The 20,529-nt window shown below is 35.9% G+C and overlaps 2 protein-coding genes across 4 annotated transcripts; one reads left to right on the top strand and one right to left on the bottom strand.

Annotated features, from left to right (window-relative positions):
• The first annotated feature begins 1,439 nt into the window (after positions 1–1,439).
• LOC145625031 (uncharacterized protein At4g15970-like) lies at positions 1,440–5,200 on the top strand. Its single transcript, XM_081678116.1, has 4 exons — positions 1,440–1,832; positions 2,456–2,821; positions 4,117–4,598; positions 4,709–5,200. The coding sequence occupies exons 1-4, from the start codon at positions 1,518–1,520 to the stop codon at positions 4,770–4,772; spliced, it is 1,227 nt and encodes a 408-aa protein (XP_081534242.1). The 5' UTR covers positions 1,440–1,517; the 3' UTR covers positions 4,773–5,200.
• A 389-nt stretch (positions 5,201–5,589) lies between these two features.
• On the bottom strand, positions 5,590–19,481 carry LOC145561222 (protein ACCUMULATION AND REPLICATION OF CHLOROPLASTS 3, chloroplastic-like). Of its 3 annotated transcripts, XM_081621837.1 has the most exons (17): positions 19,009–19,481; positions 18,582–18,640; positions 16,677–16,741; positions 15,701–15,835; positions 14,713–14,761; positions 14,496–14,537; positions 13,074–13,186; positions 12,920–12,991; positions 12,582–12,692; positions 11,905–12,086; positions 9,528–9,728; positions 9,348–9,433; positions 8,856–9,253; positions 8,306–8,410; positions 8,068–8,205; positions 7,385–7,551; positions 5,590–6,287 (listed from the first exon to the last, which is right to left on the bottom strand). In XM_081621837.1, exons 1-17 carry the CDS (start codon positions 19,365–19,367, stop codon positions 6,230–6,232), a joined length of 2,340 nt encoding a protein of 779 aa, XP_081477963.1. In that variant the 5' UTR covers positions 19,368–19,481; the 3' UTR covers positions 5,590–6,229. The 3 variants fall into 3 exon arrangements, 2 of the variants coding, with proteins under 2 accessions (XP_081477963.1, XP_081477964.1); XM_081621838.1 differs by lacking the exon at positions 14,496–14,537; XR_014093801.1 differs by lacking the exon at positions 5,590–6,287 and having other exon boundaries at positions 7,415–7,551; positions 8,311–8,410.
• Between the last annotated feature and the right edge of the window lie 1,048 nt (positions 19,482–20,529).

The raw sequence follows: 20,529 nt of genomic DNA on the forward strand, positions 1-20,529 counted from the left end.
TCGGGGCCCGATGTTGATAAGCATTGAGATTTTAGGGGATACATCTCGGGGTCATATAATGCCGTTTGCCCATTTGGAACCATATATGATCATTATATGTTGTTAAAAATATTCGTGGTAAGCTTGAGTTAATTGAAATCGAAGAAGCTGTAAATCGATAAATTGGTCATTTAAATGCAAATTGGATGGTTCCTCCCACCCAATTGAACTATTGGAGGGAATTAGGGACCATGGTAAACATTTTGGGAATTTTTATTTATGAGCAAAAAAAGTCACAAAAATCTAAAATTGAAGACTAATATCCACACATTTTCCGAAATTTTGAAGGTTTCGGGGCTCGATGTCGAAAAGACTTGAAAGTCTAGGGAATACATTTTGGGGTCATATAATGTCGTTTGGAACCATATATATATGATCATTATATGTTGTCATAAATGTTCATGGTAGGTTTGAGTTAATGAAATCAAAGAAGTAGTAGACTGGTAAATTAGTCGTTAAAAGCAAATTGGATGTTTGAGGGTATTAGGGACCTTGGTAAACATTTTGGAAATTTTTATTTCGAGCGAAAAAAGTCACAAAATTCCAAAATTGAAGACTAATATCCACGCATTTTGTGAAATTTTGAAAGTTTCAGGACTCGGTGCCGAAAAGTCTTGAAAATCTAGGGAATATATCTCGGGGTCATATTATGCCGTTTGGAACCATATATGATCATTAGATTTTGTCAAAAATGTTCGTGGTAAGCTTGAGTTAATGAAATCGGTGCAAGTTGTAAATCGGTAAATTTGCCATTTAAAGGTAAATTGGATGGTTCCACCCACCCAATGGGACTTACGGATGGTATTAGGGACCATGATAAACATTTCGGCAATTTTTATTTCCGGTAGAAAAAAAGTCAAAAATTCCAAAATTGAAGGCTAATATCCATGCTTTTTGAGAAATTTTTGAGGTTTGGGGCCCGTTGTCGAAAAACCTTGAGATTTTAGGGGATACATCTCAGGGTCATATAATGCCGTTTGAAACTATATATAGTCATTATATGTTGTCATAAATGTATGTTGTAGGCTTGAATTAATGAAATCAGTGACAGTTGTAAATCGTTAAATTGGCCGTTTAAAGACAATTTGGATGGTTTCACCTACCCAATTGGACTCCCGTAGGGTATTAGGGATCATGGTAACCATTTCGGCAATTTTTATTTGCAAGCGAAAAAAAGTCAAAAAAGTCCAAAATTAAAGGCTAATATCCACGTTTTTTGAGAAATTTTGGAGTTTTCGGGTAGAGCTATCAATTTGTGTAAACAGTTCAGTTCATAAACTGTTCGGGTAGAGCTCAGTTCAGTTCAGTTCAGCTCAGTTTAGTTAAATTACAAAAATGAACACAAATGTTGTCGTCAAACTAAATACAGTTAAAAAATTAATCAAACCATTACAACCTGATCAACCATCATTAACACACATTTTCTCTCTCCTCTTTCTTCATTCCAACAATGAACATCACTCACTCTCTCTTCACTGATGTCACTCTTTCTCTCTCCTCCCAAACACTCCGACCTTCTTCCATCAACTTTCCGGCGCCGGCGATTCTATCTCTCCTACTCCGGCGAGATGCTGCGCTCTCTCTTTCCTTCCGCCGGTAACGCCTTCTCCGATTTCGCCTCCGCCGCCGCCGATATGCCGTCAGAAAAAACTTTGTTTCTCCGGCGATCTGTCGCCGCTTTTTGCTTCTTCGCTGCTATTTTGTTCGTTTACAATTCCGTTCGTTTCTTTGCCGACACTTCCGTTACTAATCACGTCGGATTTTTTCCTGTTCCTGACGGTTTATCTTCTCAGGTTATTGATTGATTTTCTGTTGTTGATGATTTCTAGTTTTTTCTTTGAAGTTGAAATTTATTTCTTAATTTGGATGATTTTTTTTGGTTGATTTACCTGAATTTTAGTGTAAATTGATCTGGATTTGTAATTTTTTTTTATTGAAGCTGTTGTTGATTTAAATAATTTCAATTATCTTCGTTTTAGATTTATTAATTATCAGGGTAAGTTGAATTTGAGTGGAAATTGAACTGAACTGGCTTCTGGTAGTAATTAAGCTGTTTGGTTTGAATGCAGTGAACGAGTTATTGGATATTGTAATTTAAGTATGATCTAGATTCAAGATTTGCTTTAATTATTGCAATTGAGGTGAAATTGGAATGCGTTTTAGTATGGAATTTCTTAAATTAGTAAGTTTTGGTCATTTTATTGTTTGTAAGCTTGATGTCAAGTGAAATTCGAACTAATGATGCGTTTTTTCTGCTCTTATTAGATTACTGTTTAACGTGAATTTGATAGTATGAATTGCTGGATTGAGAACACTCGATTGAATTCATTTATTTGTCGCGCAAAGTTTATATTTTGTTTGATGATTGATTGATTGTGGTGTGCAACATATAATGTGTTTTATACGAAAATTATAGGTTAGTGAGGAGTCCAGGCTTGAAAAAGTCCTGAATGATGCTGCTACCGAAGATAAAACTATTATTATAACTACACTGAATGATGCCTGGGCAACGCCTAATTCCATCTTCGATCTTTTCCTAGAAAGCTTTAGGATTGGACTTCATACCCGGAGACTTTTGGACCATCTAGTAGTTGTGGCATTGGATGACAAAGCATATAGACGGTGCTTAAGTTTACATCTCCATTGCTATGCTCTTTTGACTGAAGGAATTGATTTTTCTAAAGAGGCGTACTTTATGACGCCTGATTACCTGAAAATGATGTGGAGAAGGATCGATTTCCTGCGAAGTGTACTTGAAATGGGATACAATTTTGTATTCACTGTAAGCTTTTCCTCTCTACTTTACTTGTCTAAATATCTGTGTATTCTGTTATCACTTGATTTACCTTTGCAGTCATGAGTTTTTGTAGATGCATGAAGAGATTTCCTATTTCATTTCCTCTTTTGCGTCTGCCTTAGTCATAACAAATTATCAAGTTGCTATATAATTTAAGACTGGCTTGCTAAGACTTACATTTTGCTTGTATCATCTCTTTTATAGCTTGTTGAGCCACACCTTTTTAAAAATAAAATAAAATCGTTACTAAGAATGAGCAATTGATTTTACTTTTGATGTTGCCCAACTTGCCTGTTTAGGATGCTTGATGCTGCAACAATTTCTAAAAAGATAATGTCTTTTGTATGTTACTACTTACTACAGAATTATATCAATGCTGAAAAACCATTTTTTTTTTTCAAAAGATTGAACCTCAAAAACTATTTTAGAACTGCAATTTCACCCATTGAAGTCAAGGTACCTCAAAGAAATTAAGATTTACAAATCCGCAAGGCAACAAGCCTGCTAATGGATTCCTGTTCTCTCACGGTGCTCACCCTAAATGATGAGCTCCTTATGATTATCCAACCTCAATTTCGACCTTGTTTTGAAGGTTGCCTACTTCGGTTCATTCTGGAATGTCTTATAATAATTCTTGTCATCTTAATGACGTTATATTGTATGAATGCACTATGCACCTTCATGATTTCAACAGCCTTTTTTTACTCCATCGACAATTTTCCGCTACCTGTTATTACTCTGTTTATGCACCTGTCAAAGATGGCATCAGAAGTTTTTGTTGTCCATGCATCTGTACACTTCTGGAATTTTCCCTTTTCTCCAGAAATTATCTCTATCAATGGTTTAACACCACCTTTTGTGGTTAAGACCTTCAGCTTTGCGAGTTCATCTCATTCTGTGCTTTGACCACTTAAGATAAGAGCAAGATCTCAAAAATGCACCCGCAAGGAGATATGATTATTAACTCCAAACTATCAGGGGTGCAACAAACTGCCCACTAATTTTGCTAGGTCAGAAGTACTTGTGTTCATCTTCACCTGCAGCAAACTCCCCACTAATTTTGATAGAGATACGAGGTCAGAAGATTTAAGAGCCTTTTTGCTCATGTCACTTACTGTCTGGATAATGCCTCTTCTTTTCTGCTCTAGTTGCTTGTGTGTGCACTTTTACTGGTAGTCACTATTTTAGGAAGTTTTTGGGCTTTATCTTTCTTGACTTCCTATTTATACTCATACTTGTAATTTTAAAAGCGCAATAAGTTATTCTAACTTATTCTTTAGGATGCTGATGTCATGTGGTTCAGAGATCCATTTCCACGATTCTTTCCTGAAGCTGATTTTCAAATAGCATGTGACCATTTCTCGGGCAATTCATCTACCATGCATAATAGGCCTAATGGTGGTTTCAATTACGTTAAGTCAAACAACCGGTCCATTGAGTTTTACAAGTTTTGGTACGCATCACAAGAAAACTATCCTGGCTACCATGATCAGGATGTACTAAATTTTATCAAACATGATCCATACATCTCAGAAATGGGGCTGACGGTGAGATTCTTAGATACTGCTTACTTTGGTGGACTGTGTGAACCTAGCAAAGATTTGAATGAAGTATGTACGATGCATGCCAATTGTTGTTATGGTATCAATAGCAAGCTACATGATCTTAAGATTATGCTTCAAGACTGGAAACTATTTATGTCCTTGCCCCTGAGTTTGAAGCGTTCGCAAGCATATACCTGGAGGGTCCCAATGAACTGCAGGTATAACATACCTTATGCTTGTTTTACAACATTATAATACTCCTCATTTTGGCTGATTGTGCTATGATCTTTTAGGCCCTAATCATTACTTTGCAATACTCCTTTTGCAGCCTAAGTGCATTCCACCCTGCTAAGATTCCGGCGGAGAGTGATGAAGAAGAAAATGAAAATTGATTTGTATATCACATTCCAATTTTACTCGAGATTAATTATTTATGATTGGCAAATTTAGTTCTGCCCTACTTTCCAAACCTGGAGTGGCTAGAGGGGTGGATCGAGGGCACCACGAGGTCCCAAAAGAGGTTCCTTGTCTCTAGGCTCTGAGGTATTTCGAGTCATTAATCATGCCTAGTTTTGTTGAATTATATTTTGAACTAGGTTGGTAGATGATATTAGCTAGGAGGAACCAAGCTTTAGTATACAAAAAATTGTACAGTGAAGTAATTGCGGTGTAGAAATGTAAGGGTTTATTTTGTAAGATGCAGGATTGAGTTATCAAATTACTTGTTCATTAACCTTGACTTTACAACAAAGTCAATGATCCACGAAATATCACTACACAGATTGCTTTAACTTGGGCAAATTTTCTCGGTGCTTATGTAGTGTAATTTCAGGTGCGTCTCAGTTTAAATTCTTGTGATTTATTTGCCAAATAATGTAGTTTAATTTTCGCAATAATTCTGGTACAATATCTCCTACAAGATGGATGGGAGGTCTTATTTGACCCTGCTTTGGAAAATTGAATGTGTTCAACACACCATACAACAGAACAAATCAAATTGCTACGCTATATACTTCGTACTCCCTCCGTCCCTTAATACAATGCCTCTTTTGAGCATTTATTCCTCACATAATAAAGAGAAAGAGGCATTGTATTAAGGGACGGAGGGAGTACTTTGTAGTTTGTACTACGGTATATTAAATCATAAAACAGTGAAAGGGTTAAAGTATGCTGCATCACCTCATTGGCATAAGCAAGTGTACAAGAACGGAAAGATTGAAGTATATAATTATATACAAAGAGTAACTAGTACAGAGTATATTTTACACGAGATTAAGATACTACATATTACACAGGTAAAGAAATCATATTGATCTTCACGCTCCTTGTGAATGATAGTCATAGATCACAGCCCAAGCTTGTAAATTCAGTATTTCACTTAAGTTGATATACCCAACTGAATTCATTACCTTGGACAGAACACATCCAAATATCCAATAGGTCACTTTGCGACTTGTATCACTTTTTAGAAAAAATGTTGTAAACTATCGTATTTCCAAATACTTCACATTTGTTATTATCAGCTCTTACTGGAATTCAGTGGATTTTGCTTGCACCTAAAACCTCGTATATTTATTCTGGTGTTCTTGGCCTCAAAATGTGGTTTTGGACCCCGAAAATTCACCAGATTTCAGTAAGATATGACAATTACAAATGTGAAGTGCCTGAAAAATTCATAATTACATTTTTTTTAAAAAGGCTGCAAGTCACAAAGTGGTTCCTTAAATGGACATTTTTTTTATATAAGATTACAGTCTTATACCTTTACAAAAATGCAAACACAAATGGGCGAGAGAGAAGAGACAACTGAGAAGCATGATTAAAACTTCACTTCTACCTTCACAAAAATCTATGTATCCAACTCCTCAGAGCTCAAAAGAATGCCATCATCCCAAATTTCAACAAACCTGAAAGTACGTCACCTTGAGTTAAAGCATCAGATCATCAAGAATGCATTGTAAAGCTTACATGCTAATGAAGTCAAATGCGCACATACAACGTTCTAAAATCCAATGTTAACGAACTGTTATGTGCGCATACAGTGTTCTAAAATCCAATGCTAGTGAAGTGAAATGTGCGCATACAATGTTCTGAAATCCAAAATATGGAAACTTTATCAATGATACTCGATGCTCATCTTAATTAGCTCAGAAAGACAGGTTGGCAGGAGTCACAGGGCCACCCTATATTTTCTTTTCAAGCTAAGTCAGAAATTATTGTACAAAATCAACTGTTTCACATACATCTAGAAGCAGATATACACAGAAGAAAACACGACAGTAATGGCCTAACTGTCTATAGACTCGATAGAACAGACAGCTATATCAAAGATTCAAAAACTAAGACAGTATGCATAGTAAAATAATTGACAGAAATTCAGCATTCATGTCAAACTTCATGTAGCACAAATGGATTCACAGCACATAACTAGGTTATACTAGTTGACAGAGTGATAAGGATTTGGAAACAATAAGCTCAGAGTTTTCTGCAATTCATTACACCCATAAAAAAAATTACACTAGGAAAAAAATCTCATGATTTATGATGGTGTGCAGCAACGATTTGAGGTGTGAGTGTGAGCTGTGCAATAAACTCACAAAGCCTATATTGGTCAGATGCTCGCAGCATCTCCATCCATCTGATGACTACCAAATATCTTTTGAGCAAATTTACTATGAAAATCACATTGTTTACAATTATTCTGCAACATATTTCCCCCATTCTATTTTCATTGACACATTTCTTTTATCACATTTGCCAATGCACAAGTTCAACAACTTATCTCTATTTTCCAATAAGTAAAAATTACAGAAGTTGATATATTGTTAAAATATACATTGATACAATTCTGACAAAATCCCAGTCATCCCACATGACTATGTTTAATTATAATTATAAATCACAAAAGCTAATCGAAGTAAAGTGTGTAGAAAGTGTCATAAGTCAAAACATGTCAACGAATAAAGACAGAGAATGTATAACATAGAAAATTAACAACACAAACCTTGTGCCATCGACTTTGACACAGAGAAATTGACCATGTCGCCAACCATCTTGGAAATTGCCAAAGAAGACCTCTCCAGACTTAGAATAGAATCTGCCTTCACCATTGGCTCTCCCCTTCCAAAAATTAGCAAACCATCGTTCTCCGATATGGAAGTAAAGCCATCCCTATATCAAACAAAATCCTAGTCATATGTCGGGGAAATCACAATTTTAAGACGATAGAAGATGTATGATGTCCCGATATTATGTCGGAGCTGGTTTTGTGTGCAACAATGAAAATAAGCATTCTCTTTAATTATGGTTAAAAGGACAAAACTACACTGGGATATAAATATAAACAAAGTATGAATTTCCTAGAAACCCTTAAAGGGAGGGGGGGGGGGGGGGGGAGGAGAATCAATAGCCTATAAGAAAACTTGTAAGCAAAGCATGACTGCCTACAAAGCTGCCAAAACAACACTGGGATATAAATATAAACAAAGTATGAATTTCCTAGAAACCCTTAAAGGGAGGGGGGGGGGGGGGAATCAATAGCCTATAAGAAAACTTGTAAGCAAAGCATGACTGCCTACAAAGCTGCCAACAGTCAGCAACTAGCAACTCACGACATAGTAGCATACTCAATAGAATCAAATATCTTATTTGAGGCAAGGAAAATAAAACTGCTAAATAGAAATAAACCTTGCCATGCATAAGATCGTCCCTCCATGATCCATGGAACACATCTCCATTACTGAAGAACAAGCTGCCCATTCCTGACCTTTTCCCATATCGCCATATTCCATCATAGACAGTACCATCCAGAAATGTAAGACGACCCTGCAGGACACAATTTTTTCAGTTTAATCACACTAATGATTATCTGCACAGAAAGTTATGACTGGGAGTCTGGACTGGAGTTCAGTCATCAATTAAGTACCCTGCCTTCAGGAAGACCACCTTGGCAACGACCCTTGTAGATTCCTCCTCTATACCGGATCTCCATCACTGGACACCATTTCGTATTAGTATCCCGTTCTGATTCCTGTTGCACTACACACAAGTTAAGAGCAAGACCATTCATGGAGTATAAGTCAGCAAGGTTACTATATGTTTGAACATTTTGTATCATATCATTTCAAGAACTAAGCTCTTAAGTCATTCAAAAGATGTCTATGGAGCATATAAACATACGCATGCACATACACATGATGAGTTCAAAAGGTTCTCCATTGTTCTCTAAATGCCACACTAGGAGCATAGTATCTGGAATTCATTTTAGAAAAAACTAGTTAAACTACTATGCTAATCACATGCACAAATGCGTATATAACAGTGGAAAGTAGCCGGAAAACACAGTATAAGAGAAAGGAGGCAGAAACTGTGCATGGATACATAAGGCATGTGTATCTGTATAGACTAGACAAACTAATAAAAACCACATGAACAGGAGAGCACGGAGCAGAAACCAGAGAATGAAGTCAGATTACCAGCATTGATGCAGCACGAGCAGAAAGAACTCCTTGCTTTTTAGAAGCAATAGGCTGTTTTCTTTTCAACAGAACTGATGCACTATTCCAAAAGCCAGTTACTGCATCAAAACTCGTATCTGTAATACCATTCCGAGGCGGAACACTTGAAACAGAGGATGCTTGCATTTGAACTTCTTCATTATTTTTTTCTGCTGACAGGCTTAAATTTGAATCATCGTAAACGTCTTGTAAGTCGGTAGAAAGTCTCACACCAACAGGAAGTTGAAAAATTCTTGGATTATCAGCCAGAGGATCAGCTCCAGATACATTTAACTCTTCCTCGTGCCACTCATGAGATATTCTATGACCTGGCCTAAGGCTCCGATTGATAAAAAGCTGCCTTTCAAAAGTTTGAGCTGTTAAAGAAAGGTTTTACATAGGTAAATATCATGGTTTTTGTTTAGTATATACAGTGGGCAGCACCCAATTTTTTCTAAAATATACACTCACCTTGATCAATTTGCTCTATATTTTTGAATGTATTGCCATCAGAATCTAGATACTGAACCTTGTCTGATTCACCATCTTCAAAATTCCTAAAGTTGCAATGACAGTGAGTGGCATAAATTGATAAATTTAAACGAAGATTTTTCACACAACTGAGCGAATCCAAGGCAATATAGGGCATACCTTTCACCATAATCTTCATCCAGAAGCATCTCATTCATGACGTTTGTCATCGTGGGAGGAAACATATTTTCTCTAAGGTCGTTTTTCTCAAAAGTTCCTGACTGCATTTCCTGCCTCCTCAAAAGATTGAAAACAAAGGGGATGCTATCTGCCAGTCGAGAAAGAATGTTGCTATTCTGGAGAGACTTTCTTTCAGAACCACTGGCAATGCATCAAGAAACACTGAATTTATATAAAAAGAACTCTTTGATTTGGTTATGGCAGCATCATTCAAAATACAGTAACTGAAAACTGGCATAGAAAAATTTCAAGTGATTCACACACACACACACTTAGTGCAGATATATTTATTGACAATTTGTAATAAACGGATAATGGTATATCTGCTGTAAGGCAATGCGTCCAAGAACATGACTGATGTTCAAGCTGAAATACTTGTATAATATTACCACTTTTGCTAAAAGTAGCCCTATTAGAGCTAGCTGAACAATGGCTTTTGTGCAACGTCAAAAGGGTCCTAATGTAGTGAGATTGTTAGGGTTGTCACAAGTCTTACAACCACTAGCAGATTATATAACAAGCACTACTTCAACATACAAAAAGAGAAGGAAAATGTGGGTCCACTTCCATTGCTCAGAAAAGTGCAAACACTTGATGTCATGCTAATCCCAAATAGTATCATTCCAAATGAACAAAGCAAGCCAGTAATGTATCATGCCACTTTAATATAAAAGTAATTACCTTGACAACAGGGATTATTTGATAAAAAATAAAAGGAAAAATGGAAACTAAAAATCCAACCTTTGCACGGTCTGACAATAAAAATCCAACATTTCATTAATCTCAAAAAAATCCAACCTTTGCACCCCACCTTCTCCAACAGATCCATTTGACCTTTAACATATTAAACAAGTTAAAAAGTTTTTTTTTTTTAATTCTCTTAATTTCCCTTCTCACTCCTCCTCTTTCTCTCTCCTCTCTCCAACAACCCACCAATCCACCAATTCCGCCACCACAACAACCCACCAAAAACCCGACCACCCCAGCCAACCTAAAACCCGACCACCCTAAAACCCCGACCACCCCAGCCAACCCCGGCTCACAATACCCCGGCCCTAACACCAACAAACCTAAAACCCCAACCACCCCAGCCAACCTAAAACCCGACCCTCACCCCTTGCTGCCACCCTCCTGTCCCCCCTAAAACCTCTAACACCCCCTGCTGAAACCCCCAGCCCATTCCATAGCAGCACCCTTCGCCACCAAGAAACCCCAGCTCACCTTCCTATTGCTTCTCCCTTGCAACCAGCAGTGCCACATCTCCCTCGCAGCCAAGAACACCGCATCTCCCTCACTCAACCCCTGCTGCCTCGCATCTCCCTCACTCAACCCCTGCTACCTCGCATTTCCCTTGCACTCCCTTACTCAACCCCAACCCAGACAACCGCACCATCTCCCTCACTCAACCCCGACAACCACACCATCTCCCTCACTCAACCCCAACAACCGCACCATCTCCCTCACCAAAGCAGAGCAGCCAGCAAAAAGCTCCTCCAATTCAGCCAATTTCAAATTAATCGGGGGGACTGTAGGGGGTTTGAGTGGTTGTTAGGGCTTCGGGGTCTGGTTGGGTTGCCGGGGAAGGAGAGGTAGGGAGGGGAAGGGAAAGGGGGTGGGTTGTTCCGATCGGGACAGCGGCGTAGGGGTGTTCATTTGGCTGTAACAGGGGGGCTGGGGGCTTTGATTTTTTTTTAATTATTTTTTAATTAATTAAAAAATAGTAGACCTATAAAAAGCTGACACGTGGCATATAACTTATAAAAACCGGTCACCAACAGGTGATGGATTTTTAGATGAAGCTGGGGTATAAAGGTTGGATTTTTGTGGAATAAACTTAAGGTTGGATTTTTATTGTCAGACCGCGCAAAGGTTGGATTTTTAGTTTCCATTTTTCCAAAATAAAAATCATAAAATAAAATAAAAAATGATAGAAGATTGTAGTTTGATGCAATTAAATCATCAAATAATCCCGGACACTCCCAAACTACAAGCTCAAACAAATCGGGATAAAATTATCATCTCGATGAATATTTCTCTCCCTGATATCTTATAGATATCATCATTCCTTTCTCTACTCTAACTACTCAACATATTCCCCAAGACAACTAATTTATAGTGACAACCCTCCCTCTATGCCAATCTATTACAAAATGTCAAGCACAGAGACAACAAATTCTCCTACATGAAACTCTATAATCATGCTCCTCTCACATTAATTGAGAAACTGACAAGGAAAATAAAAGGTTACAGGAATCAACTCTAAGAGAGAAGACAGTCAAAATGAAATTTACAATATGAAGCAAGCACGTCAACTTACCACACTGTGATAACTGTTGTTTCTATAGAGTTAGGCTCCATATCAGGATTTTTAATTGTGGAAAGTATGACTTCTTTGGTGCACTTTGTTGCTTCACGAAAAGTACGCAAAAGAGTACCGACATCATGATCTGCAATGGCTGAGGAACTTGAAAGAATACATATTACAATTCCATCAAGGTCCTGCATTCATGGATAAAGAGGGAAACATGACAACAGCATGGAAAAGATGAATCAGCATAAGACAATATCGTACTCTCATTTACAGGACATACAAGCCAAACTTAATTTAGATTATAGGGTATTGTTCATTTTCAAAAGGGTGAAAAATTTATTATTTTTTTGATTTTGGGATTTTAATGCACTTTTAGAAATTTGCTTATCTAAGATCTAACTGCCTGTGCACGTTATACATAGCAATGTTGAAGACGATCATTGTGCAATGAGAAAAGAAACTGCATTTGTTATTTCATGGGAAAGGCTGCGTACATCTGACCAATCCCCCTATGCCGCAAAAAATGGGATTGGAGAGATTGGATGATGTAAAACCATAATCATAATTCAAAATAAAACCAGAGTGTGCATCCAAGAAACAAGTTGCAGTTAAAGACTGATGCACTCCCACAAAGACAGATAAATTTATATACTCCTTAGGTTAAGGAAAATTTGTGGTCTTACCTTAAGTCCAACTGAGAGGAAAGGGCAATCATAAACAGCTTGTACAATTGAAGCCTTGACATTATGGCCAACACCATAACCAATTCTTCCTTCCTTATAGTTCTCCAAGACCTACGGTTGTGTTATTAGCTTCATGGAGAAAAATCACTACGAGTTCGGTTGATAGTATTGGGGGAGTGGGAGAAGAGAGACAGAGAGTCTTTCAAACACTTTCTTCTAGAAGAAGTATTATGAGAACAAGAAAGAATGCAAATGTGGATGTAACATTTTAACTAATCAAACCATGCAAATATGTCATACTCAAGTTATTCAGGCACACACTGCCAAGCAGAACTCACTTTTATAACTTCACGAATGGTAATTTGAGTCATGCTATCATGCAGAGAGTGAATGTGCATTTTGCATGTGTCCTGCAAATATTAGTTAACATCAGACTGTCATCAAGACCAACAAAAAACTTGAACTAAATTGCGAGATCAAGAAGCTACTTACAGATACAATAATGGAAACAGCACTTATGGCTGACAAAACAGCTTGATAGGCAGTCTTCAGAGCCTCATCTAGAGTAACCAGATCCAGCTTCAGCAGGGTGTCAATGTCAATATCTGTGTGAAAACACAACAAAAAGATATCCTAAGTGAAAATTTTCATTTACCTATTTTTATAGTAAAAAAACATGACTTGTGTCAAAAGAGAGGAATTATTCTAAACCAGCAAAACATTACATTTTCATCAATATTGGGAGATACAAGATTACAAGCACATAAAATTTCACTGTAGTCGGTACAGGATGGAAAAAGTAGGCCTAACTTATATACTATATCTACAAGACTACTCACACATGCCATTGTTAATAGAAAAATTAGAAAAAGGCCAAAATTAATAGAAAGCAGTAAAGGTGCAAGGCTTACTTAATAAAGCAGGGACAATAGAGTGCAGCAAAAACCACAGAATAGCTTAAATGAGTTGTTTAATTGAAAAAAAATTATAAGAGAGGAAGTCAATATGACTCATCGATCTAAGATAGTAAGATAATCAGGTGCCTCCGCCAAATAGTTACACATGCTATCTTGGAAGGTCAGGAAAAAGTTATTGTGTTATCAAAAATTGTAATTGATCATGATTGGATTTCCCAAATAACTCCTATCTGGAACTCTTAGATATAGAGAGTGGGATGGTGGGGTGTACACAGATATTATAGGTCAACGCAATCATGAGAAGTTTTAAACAATGTGATCAATGTTTATGGACAGAGGAAGAAGTTGACAAGGCATACATTGAACTACAACTAGTGACTTTTCTGGCACCAAAGTCCAGGCTGAACCTTTCTTTGATAAAATCCATAACCACATTGTTTTGATTGCAGATACAAAGAATGTAAAACTCAGTCACAGCACCTTATGACAAAGGAGTTACGGCATGAAATGCAATATGAAGTTTTAGTCAATTAATGTTTTAAGGACATAATATAATTTCCTGACAATAGCCCAAAAAAGTAGGAAAAGTGACCAAGACAATGATGTTCAATAAAAATATGATTAAATAAACTCCAGCATAAGTTGTGATAATGTGATGTAGAGCAAGACCTCTGGCATCAATTTACTTGACCTCTGTCAACCCATAAAGCCATAATGCCCATAAGTTAAGCAAATGTCAGTTGGAAGTTTGTTAGTTCAACCCCTTGTGTACGTTGAGTGTCATGGGTCAAATCCTCCAACACTACGACACGACACCCAGATATTAAGTGGCCTTATATGAAATTTTACAAAATCTAGAGTGTCGAAGGATCCAACACCACGTCGGACATGCACCCAAATACAAGTCTGGGCAACATAGGCTGGAAGACTAGCAAGGTACACAGTGTTTTATATATAATTTATAAACACTCTAAAGATAAACAGATACACAAGTTACCTGAAATAGGTTTTTTTTTTTTTTTTCCCTGAAAGAAAGTTGCTAGAAATAGTTCAGACCATTAGAAATCTTGATTTGAAAGAAAATTGAACAATTAAGTAAAGACCAAAAGTAACTCAACAGATCTCACCAGTTTCAATGATAGGCTAACACCAACAGAGAAAGAATGGATACGAGAAAGAAATAAACCAAAAAAATCAATAAGCATACCACTCACCAACACAGAAGTTCACACAATCCCGAAGTTTGTCTACCAAAATCTTGACCTGTGATTCCCACAAAAATGCAGATTTAGTTTCACACACACATGATATTTTCTCACTGGGGAGTTAAAAGAAATGCCATTAAATTGAGAGAGCGCACTATAAAATTATTTATCATGGAAAAGGGTTGTTTCAAAGAGCCAGTATTAAATAAATAAAGACTGAGCAAACTAAGAAGAAGAATGTCTTGTGAGTCTTCCAGAATCTTATGCTCAGAATGTCCAAGGTGAGGACACACACACACAACAAAAAAAAAAACAAAGAGTTTTAATAAAAATCACACACACACAAGATCACATGAAGTACCATAAACATAAAAATACAACACATATAGTGGGATGGTTTCCCAAAATCCCAATATAATTAAACTCTTAGAAGATGAATATATTTCTGCTAATTCAATAAAAAGCTTAAGCTTACATCTACATGTTAAGGATAACAAGATTTTCCTTGTTGAAATATAATTTGTTAGTGGGGTTTGTGAGAAAGTGAGCGAGTGAGAAAGTGGAACAAGAGTAAAAAAAAAAGTATGTGAAAAGTGTCGTAAGTGAGGACTATGTAAGAAAAAGAAAGAAAACGTTGTACCCCATGTAGGTGGGGTTTGTGAGAGAAATTTTTTGAAAAAAATAGGAAAATAGCAAAAGTGTAATCGACAAAAAGGAATGGATGAAAGTAGTGAGTGTAACCTAACAAAAAGGAACAGAGGTAGTATAAATATAAACATTAATTTCTTTTTCAATAGTTAAGTGTTACATGTCATTTAGTTTTTCAGCAACATTTGTAGGTAAAGATCTTGTCATTAAGGAATTCAAGAATAGCAAAGATTACTTATAGTTTAAGACAGAAGGGTATCAAACCAAGAAAATTCAGAATAAGGTCTAATTTCTATAGATGGCAGGAATTGATAGAAACTTACACATCGAGGAAAGGGCAATAACCTACCTCATCTTGGCGTCTCTGGCCTTCAAAACTAAAAGGCTTCACTATAACAGCAATAACTAACCCACCACTGGATCTAATCGCCCGAAGGGTATCAATTGCCGTGACATGATCATCACCGTAGCCTGCACTTGCCACCTATACAAGATAAAGAATAAGATTTAATATAATCAGAATCCTCAACATCATCTTGTGAAGGGAGTAAGACTATGAGCAGAAACATTTCTTCTCTTAATTCTTTAATGTACAAGAGAAGAACATTGTAATTAGAATATACAAGTCTAGACTTCTCTTTTCAGTAAGAGACATATTCTTCAGTGAAAGCAGCTCTTATGGGATTCCCTCTTTTTTAATTACTCAGTGAGCTTTATAGTTGAAAAATATTTAGGTAATAGAGGGGTATCATATTCCTCTCAGATTTGTTGTGGTTGAACATATTAATAACCTTATATACCATACAGGCTATCTTTACACAAGGGCAGACCTTTGTTATGGCGGGTCGGGACCCGGCCCCCCAAAATTTTTCTAAGTTGTTGGTTGTAACTTGTAAGTAACATAATACAATTAAAATGTTGTCACATAGTGGTCAAGTATTGTCATTTTTGAGCAAAAGGTTGGTGGATCAAACCTTGGCTCCCCAAACTTTTTGGCCCAAGATCTGCCACTGTCTTTACATGGCCTAATTTTTCTGTCATTACTAATTATCACTCGTATGGTGCCAAGGCATGTCTTAAAACCTTACACTGTATTGAATCTCTCATCAAACGAGTATGAGGGAATTTAGACTAGAGGATTCTAATATCTACACAAAAATGTCCGCATTAAATTGCATTTGATTTGGAAGTGAAAATGTGAACACTAAGTAAAAATACCCAAATCTCAAGAAACCTCAGCTAAAAAAAATGTCTCAGTATTTCCGCTGTCACATATATCAGAAGAACTGAATGAAGACACAAGAAAGGGGCAAGAATGTACAAACAAGAACAACAGCCTTCGAATGTAATTGTTGGTTTAGCGGTGCCTCTGCAGTGTTTGGATAGTCATCTGCAAAAAAAGAAAGGAGATAATTTGATCAGAAATGAAGTCAAGTAATTACACATAGTTACAGAGAGGAGTCAGAGGACACACTAATACACTATCCTCCTAAAGAAACCAATACAGAAGTGGCACATGAGCACATCATCATCAAGTGCAAAACCCAAATAACGACACCAAAGTAAAGCAAGATAAACCACTTTATCCCATACAAACTCATGCCCTGTAAATTTAAATGTTTAATGAGGACAACCAAACAATAGCTAGACCAGCCAATCTATAAAAGGAACATTCTTCCTTTATTTCTCCCATACACAAAGTAAATGGTGAAATAACCCACAGAACCCGTGATATAAATTTTTTATCAGACAAATAGACAGCTCCAGCTGACAGGTCACCTCACAATGTAGGAAGAGATAGTTTCTCAGCTTTGCCTGAAAATATTGAGATGTTAGAAGGACTGAAGTACATTTATATGAGACCAATAGAACATATCACCAGTGACCTTGAAAAAAAAAAATTGAAATTTTACTTTAATCCTATCCTAAGCAGCACATCTTTTTTCCAGTTCTCTTCACCTGATTTTCACTTAACTTAAATTATTTTTGTTGGATTAAACTATTTGTACTGTACAGAACTTAGATTATTTGTACTCTACTTCTTAATAATGACAGCACTTTTCTTTATATCCGTTTTCATAAGAATTGAAACATTTCCTTATTTGAAAAAGATCCACTATTATTTTATTATATTTCCTCCACTAACCCCGCTTCCACATACAAAGTATAATTTATTATTTCTCTCTCCTACCAAACCCACCTACACTACTTTTTTTTTTTTTCTCTCTCATATTAACCATACTTTATATGGAGTATTACAAAAAAAAAATCCTCTTTTTCTCCTCACCCTATGATTTTCCTAAAACTTTGTGCGTACCCTAGTGTTGCTAGTATTACGAAATGGAGGAAGTATTAATTAAAACCTATTTTACTAATTCACTGTACTGATAAACTTAATATTTTTTGTTGAATTTAAATTACTTTTACTAAAATTGTATTAAGGTGAAGAAAATAGGGCCTAACTATCATTCACTACTAGGCAGTACTCATCCTATTGAATTAGAGCACTTAGTTCACCATTTGGCTCTCAATCACTAAAAGTTCACATAACTTACAACCAGACTTCTTGAAATTTGAAATGTGACAATCATTCTGGACATAATATATCATCCAAAAAAAAAACACCACTAGACATTCAGACATTTTCCTAGGTAACCTCTCTTAGACAAACCGGAAGTCTCTTTCAAATAATCTAAGTGTGACGGCAGATGGTTATCCCTAGAAATGTAACAAATATGAAAGTTTTTTTTCAATACAACAAAAATTAGCAAAGAGTGAGAGCACAAAATATCACATAGCTCTTACAGACATTCGAGCATAACAAATAGCTAAGTACAACGAACTTACAAAGTATGTATTACCTCCGTTACAGGTTATGTGCAACGATTTGACATAAAGTAGAGAGGGAAAATGTCTGATCGTTGCACATAACCTGTAACGGAGGTAGTATATAGCAATGCGTCAATTTCACCACAATAGCAAAATCAGCAGCTACACAATAGATACATATCACTACATTATATGGTGTAGGTTTACAGCAAGATGAAAGTTCAGCAAGCAGTGACAGCAGAAAAATCTTAGATACTATGACATGGACCATATCCAATCAACTCTTCAACACTATCGCAAATAAGTAATTGATACAAAAATAAAAAATAACAGTTCACACTGAATGACCCTTAATAACAAACACGTAGCAATAGATAAGAAGTTATCGACAATAACTAAACCTTTTCCAAGAACCCTTTGACGTAATTGTCCTGTCGACGAATCTCTTCTGATAACATTCCTGTAAAGACATTCAACAATACTTTGAACTCTCAGCAAAACATAATCAAACAGATAAGTGAATATGATGTATTACAACAACACAAACACGCTCCCGCGTACACACAGAAATTACGAGAATTGTCCTTTCCCGCCATTCCTTCTAATATTGTCATGTATTCTTTCCCAAAATCACATTATACAGTAGTAGCAACAAATGTGAACATTATAAAAGACCAATAAATTCAACACACTACTACGGAGTAAAATTAAACAATAATTAGGTAATACTAATAATTAATAATTCCATTTCCATATAACAGCAAAAAATTAGTAAATTATTGCAATATACGAAGTACATTACACACCCAAAAAAAAAAAAGGAAGTACCAAAATCTCAAAGGATGTGAAGTCGAAGAGGAGCTGATGCAAAAATCAAGAACAGAATCAACTCTATTGCCAATACCAATAACTTCAACAAATTGAGAATCGGCCCAAACGTCGGTAATGCCGTCATTAAAATTAGCGTCGGAATTTCTGCAATTATCCTTCAATGATGATGATGATGAAATGGAACAGCTGATTTTGAAGGATTTTCTTTTGAATTTTGTTGATGATTTCGAAAACCTAATGTGATGATGAATTGAGTAGAAGGAGCAATTGAAAGGGTAATTTGAAGGTTTTAGGGGACGTGGAGAAGCTCCTTTGAAGGTTGGGGGAGAGAGAATCGAGAAATTCGCCATTTCCATGGTGGAATTGAGGAATTTGGGTGGAAAATTAGGGTTTATGGAAGTGTTTGAGGAATTGTGGTTGTGAAGTTTGCAGAAATGAGGAAAGGAAACATGGCGAAATAAAAAATAAAGAATAAAGTAATATAAAATGTCTAGTAAAATTTTTCAATTGCAGCAATTTAAGAAGAACAATTGGTATTGTATGGACCCGATCTACAATAAATTATTGTAGACCCAAAATTTGGATAATAAAATTTTAAAATCATCTTTTGAATGATGTAATTTACTATTTGATACTTTTTATAATGATAAATTCACTTTTTGAGTGATACATTTACATAATAGTTTCAAGATGATATAATCACTTTTGTAATAATTATAATCACATTTCGTATGATATAATCACATTCGTATGGTATGGTTGGGTCTACAATAAGTTATTGTAGACCGGGTCTATTCTAGTCTTAATATAAAACGAAATACAAATTATAGCTCAAAAGTTCTTATAAATTGTAAATTACAGCCTGATTCAACCTTTTTTTATCAATTTACGTACTTAAAAATATTCAGTTAAGATTTTATGGGTCATTTTAGCTCTTAAGGGTACAAATTGAGCTCAGAATTAACAAAAAAATAAAATAACGTATATGTCCCGTTTTGCGTTACAAAAATGTATTGATTTGTTGACATCTATTCCACTTACATTATTTTTGTGCTAATTCCGGGCTCAATTCGGTTCTTTAAGAGCTAAAATGACCCTAAAACCTTAATTGAATATTTTTCGACACGTAAACCGATGAAAAAATAGAATCGGGCTGCAATTAACAATTTCTACGAACTTTGCAATTTTTTTTAAATAGCTGCAATTGCAAATTACTAAATTTTAAATGAATGCAATTTGCAAATTTTCCTAAATATAAAAGATCAAATTACATCAAGCTCCATTAAGAATATGATTTCATAAACAAGGATATACGGAGTAACATTTTCCGTTTTCTCAAAAGAAAATGATGTAAATTAGATTAAATCTGCAAATGATTAAACTTAAGTTGCACAATTACAGAAATATTCAAGTTTATCTCTAAGATAAACGTAACTTACGCTTGACGGACACTTTCCTACCTCCGTTACATCGTCAAATTGTTGCAAATAATAAGTAATGGAGTAAACTTCATAAACA

Source organism: Chenopodium album, chromosome 1 (assembly GCF_948465745.1).
Source record: "Chenopodium album chromosome 1, dcCheAlbu1.1, whole genome shotgun sequence".
NCBI classification, from domain to species: domain Eukaryota; kingdom Viridiplantae; phylum Streptophyta; class Magnoliopsida; order Caryophyllales; family Amaranthaceae; genus Chenopodium; species Chenopodium album.

Coding starts and splice junctions, on each gene's coding strand:
- LOC145625031 (XM_081678116.1), top strand. CDS start 1,518: ATGTCACTCTTTCTCTCTCCTCCCAAACACTCCGACCTTCTTCCATCA. Junction 1,833..2,455: donor CTGACGGTTTATCTTCTCAG/GTTATTGATTGA, acceptor CGAAAATTATAG/GTTAGTGAGGAGTCCAGGCT. Junction 2,822..4,116: donor GATACAATTTTGTATTCACT/GTAAGCTTTTCC, acceptor CTTATTCTTTAG/GATGCTGATGTCATGTGGTT.
- LOC145561222 (XM_081621837.1), bottom strand. CDS start 19,367: ATGGAAATGGCGAATTTCTCGATTCTCTCTCCCCCAACCTTCAAAGGA. Junction 13,187..14,495: donor AAAAAAAAAACCTATTTCAG/GTAACTTGTGTA, acceptor GTTTTCACACAG/ATATTGACATTGACACCCTG. Junction 6,288..7,384: donor GTCAAAGTCGATGGCACAAG/GTTTGTGTTGTT, acceptor ACGTACTTTCAG/GTTTGTTGAAATTTGGGATG.